This window comes from Pristis pectinata, chromosome 18 (genome assembly GCF_009764475.1).
Source record: "Pristis pectinata isolate sPriPec2 chromosome 18, sPriPec2.1.pri, whole genome shotgun sequence".
In the NCBI taxonomy this organism is placed as follows: Eukaryota; Metazoa; Chordata; class Chondrichthyes; order Rhinopristiformes; family Pristidae; genus Pristis; species Pristis pectinata.
This window is the reverse complement of record NC_067422.1, coordinates 40,486,560-40,502,867: the sequence shown is the minus strand read 5'-3', so window position 1 is coordinate 40,502,867 and position 16,308 is coordinate 40,486,560. Positions and strand designations below refer to the sequence as shown.

At 47.5% G+C, this 16,308-nt stretch overlaps 1 protein-coding gene across 1 annotated transcript in view; it reads right to left on the bottom strand.

Moving 5' to 3' along the window:
• Positions 1–16,308, bottom strand: part of LOC127579785 (protein HID1) — a 135,830-nt gene that overhangs the window by 40,504 nt on the left and 79,018 nt on the right. Inside the window, exons 10-16 of the mRNA XM_052032713.1 lie at positions 15,826–15,916; positions 14,536–14,687; positions 13,125–13,203; positions 11,237–11,401; positions 9,236–9,463; positions 8,894–9,036; positions 7,371–7,400 (exon numbers count right to left, since the gene is read on the bottom strand). Coding sequence (XP_051888673.1) covers positions 7,371–7,400; positions 8,894–9,036; positions 9,236–9,463; positions 11,237–11,401; positions 13,125–13,203; positions 14,536–14,687; positions 15,826–15,916 — 888 coding nt within the window. The remainder of the gene's footprint in view (positions 1–7,370; positions 7,401–8,893; positions 9,037–9,235; positions 9,464–11,236; positions 11,402–13,124; positions 13,204–14,535; positions 14,688–15,825; positions 15,917–16,308) is intronic.

Genomic DNA, 16,308 nt, shown 5'->3' with positions numbered 1-16,308 from the left:
GGCTGGCCCACAGAAGGCAAACAGTGGTTGTTGACGGGTTGTATTCTGCATGGAGGTCGGTGACCAATGGTGTGCCTCAGGGATCTGTTCGGGGACCCTTACTCTTTGTGATTTTTATAAATGACCTGGATGAGGAAGTGGAGGGATGGGTTAGTAAGTTTGCAGATGACACAAAGGTTGGGGGTGTCGTGGATAGTTTGGAGGGCTGTCAGAGGTTACAGTGGGACATAGATAAGATGCAAAACTGTGCTGAGAAGTGGCAGATAGAGTTCAACCCAGATAAGTGTGAAGTGGTTCATTTTAGTAGATCAAATATGATGGCAGAGTATAGTATTACTGGTAGGACTCTTGGCAGTGTGGAAGATCAGAGGGATCTTGGGGTCTGAATCCATAGGACGCTCAAAGCGGCTGCACAGGTTGACTCTGTGGTTAAGGTGGCATATGGTGTATTGTCCTTCATCACTCGTGGAATTGAATTTAGGAGCCGAGAGGTAATGTTGTAGCTATACAGGACCCTGGTCAGACCCCACTTGGAATACTGTGCTCAGTTCTGGTCGTCTCACTACGGGAAGGATGTGGAAGCCATAGAGAGGGTGCAGAGGAGATTTACAAGGATGCTGCCGGGATTGGGGAGCATGCCTTATGAAAGCAGGTTGAGGGAACTCGGCCTTTTCTCCTTGGAGCAACGGAGGATGAGGGGGGACCTGATAGAGGTGTATAAGATGATGAGAGGTATTGATAGGGTGGATAGTCAGAGGCTTTTCCCCAGGGCTGAAATGGTGGCCACAAGAGGACATAGGTTTAAGGTGTTGGGGAGCAGGTATAGAGGAGATGTCAGGGGTAAGTTTTTTTACTCAGAGAGTGGTGAGTGTGTGGAATGGGCTGCCGGAAACGGTGGTGGAGGTGGATATGATAGGGTCTTTTAAGAGACTTTTGGATAGGTACATGGAGCTGAGAAAAATAGAGGGCTACGGGTAAGCCTAGTAGTTTGTAAGGTAGGGACATATTTGGCACAGCTTTGTGGGCTGAAGGGCCTGAATTGTGCTGTAGGCTGTCTATGTTTCTAAGTTACTAAATGTCATTATACAGCGACAGAGCTGTCTCCACCGGTACTGTACCCCAGTGTTATACCTCAACAGACCTGTCCCCACCAGTTCCGTATCCTGGTGTTATACAGCGAGTCTCGTCCCCACCGGTACTGTACCCCGGTGTTATACAGCAACAGACCCGTCCCTACTAGGACTGTACCCCGGTGTTATACAGCGACAGACCCGTCCCCACCAGTGCTGTACCCTGGTGTTATACAGCGACAGACCCGTCCCCACCGGTGCTGTACCCCGGTGTTATACAGCGACAGAGCCGTCCCCACCGGTGCTGTACCCCGGTGTTATACAGCGACAGACCCGTCCCCACTGGTACTGTACCCTGGTGTTATACAGCAACAGACCCATCCCCACCAGTACTGTACCCCGGTGTTATAAAGTATAGCATACTGCATGGGAAGCTACAGGTTGGTACGTTCTCAGTTTACAGCAATTAGAACAGGATTATTACTCTCTGGTTTATTACCACTGTGCTGTGATATGGGCTGCAGCCTGTACGTGCTAAACTTTTACCCAGTGTGGAAATCGCACACCTCCCTGACCTGGGTCGGAACACTGACCGGGCAGAGTACGGTTCCACTCTGTCAGCTGGTTTATTGACACTGGTGGGCTAGCTGGCATCCATACACCTATTACCTCCTGGTGGTAAATCTTTGTCTGTTTATAGAACACTACAGCACTGTACAGGCCCTTCGGCCCACAATGTTGTGCCGACATTTTATCCTGCTCTAAGATCCATCTAATCCTTCCCTCCCACATAGCCCCCTATTTTTCTATCATTCATGTGTCTATCTCGGAGTGTCTTAAATGTCCCTAATAAATCTGCCCTCACAACCTCTGCCGGCAGTGCATTCCACGCACCCACCACTCTCTGTGTAAAAAAAACTTACCAGACATCCCCCTTATACCTTCCTCCAATCACCTTAAAATTATGCCCCCTTGTGTTAGCCGTTGTCGCTCTGGGAAAAAGTCTCTGACTGTCCACTCTATCTATGCCTCTTATCATCTTGTACTCCTCTATCAAGTCACCTCTCATCCTTCTCCTTTCCAAGGAGAAATTCCTAGCTCACTCAACCTATCCTCATAAGACATGCTCTCCAATCCAGGCAACATCCTGGTAACTCTCCTCTGTACCATCTCTAAAGCTTCCACATCCTTCCTATAATAAGGTAACCAGAACTGAACATAATACTCCAAGTGTGGTCTGAACAGAGTTCAATAGAACTGCAACATCACCTCACGGCTCTTGAACTCAATACCCCGACTAATGAAGGCCAACACTCCATACGCCTTCTTGACAACCCTATTGACTTGTGTGGCAACCTTGAGGGATCTATGGACGTGGACTCCAAGATCCCTCTGCTCCTCCACACTGCTACGAGTCCTGCCATTAACCTTGTATTCTGCCTTTGAATTCAATCTCCCGAAGTGTATCAGTTCACACTTATCCGGGTTGAACTCCATCTGCCACTTCTCAGCCCAGCTCTGCATTCTATCAAGGTTGTAATCTACAGCAACCTTCTACACTATCCACATTTCCACCAACCTCTGTATCATCAGCAAACTTACTAACCCACTCTTCCACATCCTCATCCGTCATATATAAAAATCACAAAGAGCAGGGGTCCCAGAACAGATCCCTGCGGAACACCACTGGTCACCGACCTCCAGGCAGAATATGCTCCATCTACAATCACCCTCTGTCTTCTATGGGCGAGCCAATTGTGAATCCACACAGCCAAGTTTCCCTGGATCCCATGCCTCCTGACTTTCTGAATAAGCCTTCCATGAGGAACCTTATCAAATACCTTACTAAAATCCATGTACACCACATCCACTGCTCTACCTTCATCAATGTGCTTTGTCACATCCTCAAAGAATTCAATCAGGCTTGTGAGGCACGACCTGCCCCTCAAAAAGCCATGCTGACTGTCCCTAATCAGCCTATGCTTCTCTAAATGCCCATAAATCCTGTCTCTAAGAATCTTCTCCAGTAATTTGCCCACTACTGAAGTAAGACTCACTGGTCTGTAATTCCCAGGGTTATCACTACTCCTTTTCTTAAACAAAGGAACATTTGCCACCCTCCAATCATCTGGCACTACTGCTGTGGCCAGTGAGAACGCAGAGATCATCGCCAAAGGCGCAGCAATCTCTCTCCAGCTTCCCATAATAACCTTGGATATATCCCATCCGGCCCCGGTGACTTATCTATCCTAATGTTTTTCAAAAGTTCCAGCACATTCTCTTTCCTCACGTCAACATGCCCTAACATGTCTGTCATATGCCATCCTCACAAACGTCAAGGTCTCTCTTTCTGGTGAATACTGAAGCAAAGTATTTTTTAAGGACCTCCCCCACCTCTTCCAACTCCAGGCACATGTTTCCTCTTATCCCTGATCGGTCCTACCCTCACACTAGTCATCCTCTTATGCTTCAGGTATGTGTAGAACGCCTTGGGGTTTTCCTTGATCCTACTTGCCAAGGACTTCTCATGCCCCCTTCTAGCTCTCCTAAGTCCATCCTTAAGCTCCCTCCTGGCTACCTTATAACTCTCCAGAGCCCTGCCTGATCCATGCTTTCTTCCTCTTGACAAGATATTCTACATCTCGTGTCAACCACAATTCCTTCACTCTACCATCCTTACTCTGCCTCAATGGGACAAACCTATCCAGAGGCCCAAGCAAGGATTCCTTAAATAACCTCCACATTTCCGCTGTGCACTTCCCCAAGAACATCTGTTCCCAATTTATACTCCCAAGTTCCTGACTAATAGCATAATAATTCCCCCTCCCCCAGTTAAAGACTTTCCCATATCATCTGCTCCCGTCCCTCTCCAAGGCTATGGTAAAGGTCAAGGAGTTATGGTCACTGTCTCCAAAATGCTCTCCCACTGAGAGATCTGAAACCTGATCAGGCTCATTGCCCAGTACCAGGTCCAGTACTAGTCGGCCTGTCCACATACTGTGTCAGGAATCCTTCCTGTACACACGGAATAAACTCTGCCCCATTTATCCCCTTTACACTAAGGAGGTGCCAATCAATATTGGGGAAGTTGAAATCACCCATGACAACAACCCTGTTATTTTTGCACCTCTCCAAAATCTGCCCCCCGATCTGCTCCTCAGCATCTCTGCTGCTATTGGGGGATCTGTAGAATACTCCCAATATAGTGATCGCTCCCTTCCTGTTTCTGACTTCCACCCACACTGACTCTGTGGACGATCCCTCCAGGACATCCTCCCTTTCTACAGCTGTGACACTGTCCCTGATCAGCAAAGCCACTCCCCCACCTCTTTTACCTCCGTCCCTGTCCCTCCTGAAACATCTAAACTCCGGAATATCCAGCAGCCATTCCTGCCCTTGCGACAGCCAAGTCTCTAATGGCCACCACGTCATAGTTCCACGTACTTACCCATGCTCTAAGTTCATCAGCCTTGTTCCTGATACTTCTCACATTAAAGTAGACACACTTCAGCCCATCCAACTGACTGCAATTTTGCCCTTTCAACTGCCTATCCCTCCTCACAGTCTTTCTACACTCTGCATCTACTTGTACACTAAATAAACCACGCTCTGACCTATCACTCTGGTTCCCATCCCCCTGCCAAACTAGTTTAAACCCTCCCCAACAGTTCAAGCAAACCTGCCTGCAAAAATATTGGTCTCCCTCCAGTTCAGGTGTAACCCATCCCTTTTGTACAGGTTGTACCTTCCCCAGAAGAGATCCCAATTATCAACAAATCTGAAACTCTGCCCCCTGCACCAATTTCTCAGCCACTCATTCATCTGGCACGTGGCACAGGTAGCAATCCAGAGATTCCTACCCTTGTGATCTGATTCCTAATGTGATTTTGAAAAGATAAGACTGCTGTACAAAATGTGGGCTTTGGTCTGAGAGGGGGGTTTGCCAGAATTACTTGTTTGAACATGCGGATACACGCCTCCTGGTTATCAGTGCGTGGAAAGGTTAAATTATGAGGGCAGTTGATTTGCACTTGCTTCTGTCTGGAAGGTTGAGGGGTGATTAAGCCTGAAATGTTTTGGCTGGGGAAGCAGAGTAGCTGCTTATCTGGTGGGGTGATCCAGAACATGATGTGGAGCTGGGACACGTAGAGGCACACCCAGACGCTAAAGGGTAAATCCTAGAGTCATACAGCACAGCCACAGGCCCTTCGGCCCAACTGGTCCATGACAACCAAGATACCCCATCCCAGCTAGTCCCATCCGTCCACGTTTAAACCATATCCATCTAAATCTTTCCTATCCATGTATCTGTCCAACCATTCTTTAAAAATGGTTATTGTACCTGCCTCAACTACTTCCTCTGGCAGCTCTTTCCACATACATATCACCCTCTGTGTAAAAAAGTTGCCCCTCAAGTTCCTATTAAATCTCTCCGCTCTCACCTTAAACCCATGCCCTCTGGTTCTTGATTCCCCATCCCTGGGAAACAGACCGTGTGCATTCACCCTCTATGCCTCTCATGATTTTATATACACCAGTAAATGCTGGAAATAGTCAGTACGTCAGGCAGACAGAGCAGAAAATAACGTTTCCAGTGAAGGATGTTTACTCAGAACACCAGTATCCACGGTATTCTGTTCCTTGGTGGTGGAATCTGGGAGCCAGAAACAAGAGACAGAAATGTGGCTCAAAACAGGGGCCAGAGACAGGGGTCGGCGGTGGGAGTTGTGGGAGCTGGACCAGGGTGTCGGAGTGGAGAGTGGCAGGAGATAGCTATTGGAGGTTGGAGCTGGGTGTTGAAGGGGAGAGCGATGGGACCTCGGTGCCTGTGGACAGAAGCAAGAGCCACGGGAGGTTTGAGCCAGAGGAGGGAAGTCAGAGAAGAGAAATGCCAGAGGGTCCAGGGGAGACGGGGGGTCTGAGGGAGACAGGGGCCGATGAGGATTGGGAAGTGTTCACCTCTACAACATAAAACACAGAACAGTCCAGCACAGGAACAGGCCCTCTGGCCCACGATGTCTGTGCTGATCATGTTGCCAAATAAAACTAATCCCATCTGCCTGCACATGGTCCAATTCCCTCTATTCCCTACCTGTTCATGTGTCTAAAAGCCTCTTAAACACTACTACTGTGTCTGCTTCTGCCACCACCCCAGGTAGCCCGGTCCAGGCACGCACCAACAACAACTCACCCCGCACATCACCCTTTAAACTTTCCCCCTCCCACCTTAATTGCATGTTCTCTAATATTTGACATTTGTACCCTGGGAAAGAGATTTTGACTGTCTACTCTATCTAAGCCTCTCATAACATTATAAACCTCCATCAGGTCTCCCCTCAGCCTCCAGCGCTCCAGAGAAAACAACCCAAGTTTGTCCAACCTCTCTTTATACCTCATACCCTCTAATCCAGGCAGCATCCTGGAGAACCTCCTCTGCACCCTCTCCAGAGCCTCCACATCCTTCCTGTAATGGGACAACCAGAACTGCACACAACACTCCAAGTGTGGTCTGACCAAAGTTTTACACAGCTGCAAAATAGTTTCCTGAATCTTATACTCAATGCCCGGACCAGTGAAGGCAAGCAGGTCACGTGCCTTCTTTACCACCCTATCAAGCTGAGCAGCCACTTTCAGGGAGCTACGGACTTGGACCCCTAGATCCATGCTGTTAAGGGTCCTGCCATTAACTGTATACATTTACCCTTACATTTGATCTCCAGAAGTGTAACACCTCACACTTGTCCGGATTAAATGCCATCTGTCAGTTCTTTGACCATATCTGTACAGATCTATACCTTTGACAAGCTTCTTCAGTATCCACAACCAATCTTTGTGTTGTCTGTAAACTTACTAACCAACCCATCTGCATTTTCATTCAAGTCATTTTTATACAGTACGAACAATGGAGGTCCCAGCACTGATCCCTGCAGAATAACACTGGTCACAGACCTCCAGTCACAATAACACCCTTCAACCACCACCCTCTGTCTTCTATCGCTAAATTTGCTAAATTACAGCATCAGCAATCTGCTGAGCTTCATTGTTTATCCTAGTTCTTGGCACGCCCTCTTCCATGGTCTCCACAGCTGCTGTATTTCCTGCAGGCAGTCCCATCCCCTACCTGAGCCAGTGCGGTCAGAGACACCCAGCTCCAGCCATACACAGCACTGCAACCAGAGCTGTAGACACAGCACTGGTACCAGCTCAGAGCTACGACATCAGAACTGCATGGCTGACCCAGAGAGACAGGCAGGGAGAAACACGTGCACGGCTGCTCGTGAAAGGTATGATCATGCTTACCCATACTGCTTGGCAGGCAACTGCATCTCCCTGGTGGCAGAAAAGAAAACACATGAATACAAACCTAAAACAGCAGGAAATGTGAAATAAAAACAGAATATTTTGCAGAGACTCAGCAGCATCAGTGGAGAAAGACTCAACGCTAGTGGTTAGTGACCTTATCAGCAGACCTTACACAGAATTAAATAGACTTAAAGCTACAACAGAAGTGGGGAGGGGAGAAAATACCAAAAGAGGAGGTTAGTGTGAAGAAGGGAGGCAGGCAAGTGATGAAAGGGAGAACAGTGCAAAACAGAAGTGGGTGAGGCTGGCATTTACAGACTGAAGTTGGGTCTAAAGGATTAATAAACAGGATTTCTCCTCCTGAAGATCCAGATCTATTGTCTTTAACTGTGTTGTTACCATTTCTTCTCACCTTTATTCTGCATTCTGTTATTGTACTACCTCAGTGCACTGATGTGATGAAATGATCTGTATGGATGGTACGCAAAACAGAGTTTTTCACCGTATCTCGGTACATGTGACAATAAGAAACCAATTAACCATGCATCATCGCCCGTTCTTCACTCAGTCCCTGCCTTCCTTCGTCAGACGTCACTTTCACCCTCTCCATCCTCCCCACTTGCTTTGCAATTCAGAATTTGCTTCACCTCTCTGATGAAAGGTTATTGATCTCAAACAATATCTGTTTCTCTCTCCACACATTCTGCCTGATCAGCCACTGTCATCCCTTCTTTCAATTTCATGATTTTAAAACTGGATTTCTCCACAATACGCAGTTCAAAACATTAAACGCAAACTTTACAATTCTCCTCCCTCCTGAACCGAGATTTCAAAGGTTCCCTCTTGCCCTTTACCTCAAATTCATGTCTTTTGTTAATCCAGGCCATGGATTTTGGAGCAATTTATAATGTGGAGATCTCTCTATAAATTTAATAAAGCTGCAGATGATTGCCATCAGCTACTGAGAAGAAAGTAGATAGGCTGTAGAAAGTGATTACTGCCAAGACATTAAGCTCTGGGTGATGTTAGGTAACCCCAGGGATAGCAAACCAACAGCTCAGCCAGCACCTGCGGAAGGCATTACAGCAGAATCTAAATCTGCCCTGCTTTCCCTAGTCTGTGTGGCTCCAGCCTCACACCAGCATGGTTGATTAACAGCGACTGTATCAGCGTCCCTACAAGGGAACGAGATAGCGCTAACTGTCAGAGGAGGCAATAATGACATTACAGCACATTCCCAGCCAATTTCCCACCACATTATCTCAACATACTGAGATAAGAAAACCCTGATGATCTTGCTGAGAGTATCTAATTAAACAGGTAAACAATGGCCTTTCCCACAACATTATCTCTATTTCACTGCATTAGTTGAAAAACTCTTCAGGGCCTCTTGAAGTCAGGGAAATTGCAATATGACTCAAGCCTTTTTCCTTGTTTAGGAGAAGGTTCAGCAGTTCTATAGGACTGACCCAGCAAAAGAGACAGGGAGTGACAGAGAGGGAGTAACATTGGAGTAATACCTGAACATCACAAACCCCGCCTGACGATTCAGTGTCGCTGGTCACTGCAAGACTACCGTCCTCAGTCTGAGCCTGACCCTGATCCACACGGCTCAGCGTCCCATCCTCCGAGATCTGTGATTTCTCTGTAAGCTTATCGATACCTGAACACAAAGTGAGGAGAGTGAGCTCAGTGTTAACCAGAGCCGAGGTCAGTGATAGCCGGTGACCAGAGTTAACCAGTTACCAGAGCAGTAACGGATGGCTGTGTAAAGCCAGTGGTGTGGGGAGAGACAGGGTTCTTGCCTGGTGTGTGACTGCTCTGTCCGGTGCTGTAGTGGGGCAGTGTTTACGGGGCAGTACCTGGGGTTGCAACAAGGCTGGTCTTCAAAGTGCCTGGCTCTGCAGGAGCTGCCGGCCGTGATCCTTCCATGGACACTCCCTCCTGTGAGTTAGTCCGTGAGATGGGCTCAGCTGATTTCTTCTTCCTCTGTAAGGCTTTCTGGATGGCAGCAGGGTCAGTCGGGAGATTGGCGAGCTGGTGGAAGACATTGCGCTTCCGAATGATGGCGTATACCAGGTTTGAATTCCCTAAACAAGGAGGAATGGTCTCAGTCTGCGGAAAGGTCAGTTCAAAACAGAGCAGCTAACACCATCCCACCAAGCCACAGTCACAGCTGTGGGAATTACTCCCACGAGCCCCTCATCATTCACTGAGTTACATACAACACAGCATTGCTTCCACAACTTATCCCAATTAACCTCCCTCCTTAACCTTAACTCATCGGTCAATAATCAATAAATCTGTATTTCAGCAAATATCTGACACTACATGCACCAAGAGCAGCTACAGAGTGAAGCTCCCTCTGCCACGCCCCATCACACACTCCCAGGGCAGGGGTTCGACAGAGTGAAGCTCCCTCTGCCACGTCCCATCACACACTCCTAGGGCAGGGGTTTGACAGAGTGAAGCTCCCTCTGCCACGTCCCATCACACACTCCCAGGGCAGGGGTTTGACAGAGTGAAGCTCCCTCTACACTGCCCCATCACACACTGGAAGCCCATGACCAGTGATGCACCACTGGGATCAATGCTGGGAACATTGCTGTTTGTTATATCCATTAACAATTAGATGTGAAACAGGAGGCATAATTAATAAGTTGATGACACGAACGCTGGTGGTGTTGTCGATAGTGAGAAGGTTAGTTTTAGGCTACATAATGATATTGATCGGCTGGTAAATTGGGCAGAACAATGGCAAATGGAATTTAATCCCAGTAAGTGCAAGCTGATGCACTTTGGGGAGTCTAATAAGGGTCAGACACGCACCATGAATGGTAGGAACGGAGACAATATTGGGGAACAAAGGGACCTTGGTGTAAGAGTCCACTAATCCCTGAAGGTGGCAGCACAGGTAGATAGAGTGGTGACAAAGGGGCCTGGAGTATAAAAGCTGGGAGGTCCTGGTCCAGCTTCATAAAACATTGGTTAGGCCAAAGCTCAAATACTGTGTGCGGTTGTGGTCACCGCACTGTAGGAAGGATGGGATTACACTGGAGAGGGTGCACAGATTTCCCAGGGTGTTGCCTGGGATGAAGTGTTTCTTTACAAGGAGAGGCTGGGTCTGTTTTCCTTGGAGAGGAGGCGGCTGAGGGGAACCTGGCAGAGATATCCAAAATTACGAGGGGTGCAGACAAGGTAGATAGTGAGAAACTTTTCCCCAAGACTGCAACGTCTAAGACCACAGGGCAGGGATTTAAGGAGCATCAGCTTAAGAGATTCAGAGGGGATCTGAGGAAATGAATTTTTCCCCCAGAGGTGGGGGTGGAATCTGGAACGCACTGCCTGAGGGGGTGGTGGAGGCAGAGACCCTCACAACAGTTAAGCAGCATCTGGACGAACACTTGAACCACAAAGGTACAGGAGGCCACGGGCCAAGTGTAGTAATCGGGATTTGTGGACATGGGCAATTGACAGCTGGCACGATCACGGTAGGCTGAAGGGCTTGTTTCTGTGCTGTATCACTCTGAGACTCAATGACACTCCAGTACCAGGCAGAGGCAGCATGGTTTAGACAAGGAGCAAGGCTCCCTCTGCACTGTCCCATCGCACACTCCGTGGGCAGGGACATTATAAATTAAAATCACAACGGTGCTCAGCTCAGCTCCAACCCCAGAAGATTACCTCCCAGCGACCTAGTCTTCAGTTCCAACAGCATCATTCACAGCATCTTAATATGATCGTTCACCTAAACTTGCAGACCATTTATGCAGTCAACTTATGCCGATTTATTTACAATGTAATATCATTTGACATTCAAAGCAACTTACAGTACAGTTTTCAGACAGTGAGAACATACTTACCATCAAACTGGTACTGGATGATGTTATTGAAAACTTCCAGAAGGAAGAAGACCAGGTGGTGGTTCTGAGAGGCTGTGAACAGGAACCATGTTGTAGAGAAGGCTTCCAGTAGGTGCAGAAGTTTATTTGCAGCAACCATGGACAAACTCTTCAGATACGGAGAGACTACAACAAAAACCAGATACACAATACATATGTAATCCATTTGAAACCTATTCTCGTTCATCTCAGACAATCCATACAATTCTTTACTCTCATATAAATGTGGGGCCAGAGAGATGGACATTGGTAGCCCATCCCTAGTTCTCCTGAGCCAGTGGGGGCAGCTCTACTTGAATCCTGATTGGAAAGCAAAAAAAACTGAGATACTGGAAATCTGAAACAAAAACAGAAAATGTGTTAACACTTCAGGTCAATGACCTTCGTCAGTCATGATGAAAGGTCACTGAACTGTAATGCTGACCCTCCCTCTCTCTCTCTCTATAGATGCTGCCTGACTTGCTGAGTATCTCCATCATTCTGTTTACCCTCCAGAACCCTGGGTTGGAATCTCATGCAAATGAGATGCTTGTTAGGCCACCTCAGATGGCAGTTAACTGCCACCAAGACCGGAGTCACATCCAGATGAGAGCAATTAAGGACACAAGGTGGAGGTGGTCCTCACTTGGGGGAGTTTGTTCTCCATTAGATCTGAATCCCAGTGGGATCTACCTTCTGTTCCCTCAGCATCATGTGAGGCTTCATGGCATCACAACCTTCCTGATCCAACAACCTGTTTGACTGAAAAGCTTGTAGTATGTACTAGCAATCTCTGTTCTGTAGTCTTCCAACCGTTTGCTTTAATTTACACGGCAGCAACCTGAGAATGCAGGACTCTATTCACTGGTACAAGAATGACACAGACCTTACGAACGTGCTATTCTGCTGATAATTAAGAGGCGCTGCGCGGGGCTACCTGCATCCATTGCTGCTGGTATCACTGCTGCCCAGATTTCAAGCATGCCCAAACATGTTTGGCACATGGCGCATAGCTTTGTTGATTACTGCACACTAAGTACTTGCAGGCACACTTCTGGTGGGAGTGAGTCTGGAGGATTCTGTAATAGATGTTCAGCCGGGCAGGGAGTGTGCCCCCAGGATTACTGATGCAGATCTGTGTCCTAATTGATGATGTCCAGGGGTGTTGGGAAGTTTATGGTATGTACCAGAAATGAAGAGGAACGAGGAGGAGGTTGCAAAAGACCCAAGTTCTAAGAGCAATTCTCCAAGGAGCAAGACCAGAAACGATATTCCATAACCTCGCTCAGGTTTCATGTCGTGACCCTTCAAAATCCTGCAAGTGTGCAGATAAAGACCTTCACTCCCAGCTCACCTACTATAACAGCCACTCCTATCAACACTTCTGTAGGATACAGTGGCAAGAAACAGAAGGCCGTCTCAGCAAACAGGAGATGTATCCTCCAAAAGATACGGGCTTTCTAGACTGGAGGAATAGTGACAGGTAGTGAGCATGCAGCAAGATCCATAAACAGCAATGATATGATCTCTAAACAAAGGGTTTAGTGATGCTTACTGAGGGTTAAAGAATGGGAGAACTCCTGCTCTTCTTCAGAAGCAGCCCCATGGGACCTTTCCTACCTCTGGGTCACAGGCAGCGGTTAATTTTAGTGTCTTCTCAGAAAAGAGATACCTGCAGTCCTGCTAACCTAAATCATTGGTTCAGCACTGCAATGGGGCTTGAACCCATGTTACTGGTTCAGAGGCAAGGGTGCGTCTCGGGCCATGGATGGTTAAACCAACAAGTGGTAAACAAAAACAGTTTATTGCCATTAAAGAAAACATTTCAGTTAACAGTGAGAAACTTGAGTGAAGAATTCCTGAGACATACCATTAACAACAATGGTGAGCAGACAATCAAACAGAGGCTGCAAACGCTGATGCCCACTTGTGATGATCTTGTGAAATACCTGTCATAAAACAACAGTCTAAATTCAGAGCAGATAATTCATACACGGCCACAACCTTCCCCTCCCCACTGCAGATCCCTCAAATGCAGCCATTCCGCTCGATTTGTACTCTAGTACAATCCATATCAAATTCCTGCCCATTTTGTACTCACCAACCTTTCCAGACCCACATCACACCTCCCTCCACCCCATTTACTCCTCTTCCCTTTGCTCCTCTGTTAGCATTGACTTTCACTCTCCTGCATTCAAACCCATTCTTCCCACCTTCACCACGACTACCCAGCCTTTGGTCAACTGTCTCACCAATTAAACCTGTTCAACTTTTTATCTCGGCCCCTGTAAGTACAGGGAGGGACAGGAGGCAGAGCTGGAAGAGATAATTAATTTGGGAGAAAGACCAAAATTTAAGTGACAAACAATCTTCTGGAGGAACTCAGCATAGGTCGAGCAGCATAAGGACTGACGCAGGGTTTTGACCTGAATTGTCGACAATTCCTTTCCCCCCCACAGATGCTGCTCGACCCACTGAGCTCCTCCAGCAGATTGTTTATTGCTCCAGATTCCAGCATCTGCAGTCTCTTGTGTCTCCAAAACTGAAGTGGTCTGATTCTGTGCAAAAGATCGTTAATGCTTTATGTGAATAATTTGTACTGTTTCATGAATAATCCCAGGACTTCCCTAGCCATCTTACAGACAATGCAATATCTTAGAAGCGCATCTACTACAGTGACGTTGGAATCTTGCCTGCCACTTTGTGCACAGAGAATTCCCTGATAAATCAATGCATTAAACAACCAAGTCATCTATTACTGATGATTATCGAATGAGATTAACTTTGGCCCAGATACTGGAGAATTCCTGGTCTTCTCCGAAATAATGGCATGGATCTGGTACACACAGGTGACTCAATAGCCCAGTTGAAAGACAGCACCTCCGGCAGAACTGACTGGAATTGCCCTAATTGGTGTCAGGATTGACTCAGTAACAGTACTGAGGGGAAAGGTTCCCAGGACCAGCTTTTGAAGAGTGCTCCCTTGTCTCCTTGATAAAATTTATTTTGCAGCCAAAAGAACAGAAACAGGTCACCTGGTCATTGTCACATTGCACTGAAGGGCATCCTGCAGTGGGCAAGTCATGTTTACCTGACTACAACAGCAGTTACTGTTCTGAAGAATTATAAACTGCTTTCAGACATCTTAAAAATAGTGTTTCATTGCATTTCTGCCTTTCTTTTACAATGGTTTAAACTCTATTCAAATCCTCAGTTGACTATTTGGGATTGGAGTTGTCATTCTCAGATCGCAAGTGACACCAGGGATCACTGATACATACAACGATAAGAAGGTCGGCATGTGTTCCAGTGAATACCGGGATGTCCATGGGCACACGAACCGAGTAAGGTTTGTTCAGTCGGACACCAAAGTTACGCTCTCCACTGAGAAGCAGGAGGATGAAGACCCCGATGTGCATCAAACCCACTCGTGCTACAAGAGGAAAGGAAAATGATGAGATGTTTCCCTCCCTTTCTGTCAGTTAGACCCACACCCCGAACCAAAGAACCAATGGCTGGTGGCTAACTGCTTACATGACTGTGCTTCATGTCTGAATGTAGCCAGTGGGGCTTCCAAGCACCAAGGGAACAGAGTCAAGACCCATCCAGCCAGTTGCAGCAGGGGTAACCACCTGTCCCAGGGCCCCAAGGCAATGGCAACCCACCCACTACTGCTTTACTTTAGATAAGGCAAATCACCACCAAACCACACCACCCACTCACTGGGAAAACCATGCCAGCCCAGGGGAGAACTCACTGATGGTTTATATAAAACAAACATTCAATCAATACAGTCCCAGTACAATGCCTACGCTCCAGTCTGGTGGTGTTGTGGACAGTGAAGAAGGTGGTCTAAGGTTACAACAGATAAGATTAGATTTCTTTATTAGTCACGTGTACATCGAAACACACAGTGAAATGCAGCTTTTGCGTAGTGTGTTCTGGGGGCAGCCCGCAAGTGTCACCACGCTTCCAGCGCCAACATAGCATGCCCACAACTTCCTAACCCGTACACCTTTGGAATGTGGGAGGAAACCAGAGCACCCAGAGGAAACCCATTCAGACACAGGGAGAACGTACAAACCTGGGTCACTGGTGCTGTAATAGCGTTACGCTGACCGCTACCAGATCAACTGGAAAACTGGGCAAGGGAATGGCAGATGAAGCTTAACCCAGACAAGTGCCAAGTGATGCACTTTGGGAAGTTAAACCTGGGCAGGATCTACACAGTGAATGGCAGGGCCCGGGGAGTGTTGTAGAACAGAGAGACCTCAGGGTATAGTTCCCCGAAAGTGGTGACTTGGGGATACAGAGTGGTGAAGAAGGTGTATGATGTGCTTGCCTCCAGCGGCAGTCCCAGTCAATATCAGGGAAGTTAAAAATCACCTACCATTACAACCCTATTAATCCATTAGCTATCAGCAATCTCCCCACATATTTGCTCCTCTAATTCCCACTGACTACTAGGGGACCTGTAGTACAATCCCAAGGTGAGCACCCCCTTCTTATTTCTAGATCTACCCAGGTGGGCTCACTGGAGGCTGTGTAAGTGACGTGGGTGCGATGCTTACACTGGTCAGCCCTGGCGTCATTCAGGTAATACAGGATGGGCACCAGGATATCCAGGACATCACTGCTCTTCAGCGCAAAGAAAAGAAATTTCTGGAAAAGAAGAAAACCAGACTAGTCATGCCACATCATTTCCAACAGTTGCATTTCATTGTTATCCACTAGCAGCTGAAACATTGCTGGCTCTGCAAACCTCGTACACAAACCAGCAAAACAATTTAACATAAAACATACTTGGAGTGCACAGAACAATAATAAAAAGCTGTGTCACAGACCAGCCCCACACATCCTGCCCCGGCGTCACAGCGACTCTCACCCTCCAAGTATCGCAGTGACCCACCTCTCATCCTGGATATTGCAGTGACCCTCGCTGGGTATCGATGCAGTGACCCTCCCAAGGCATCGCAGTGAACCCCCAGCAATCGCAGTGACCCTCCCTCCCTCCCTCCCAGGTATCGTAGTGACCCTCCCCCCCTCCCCCCTCC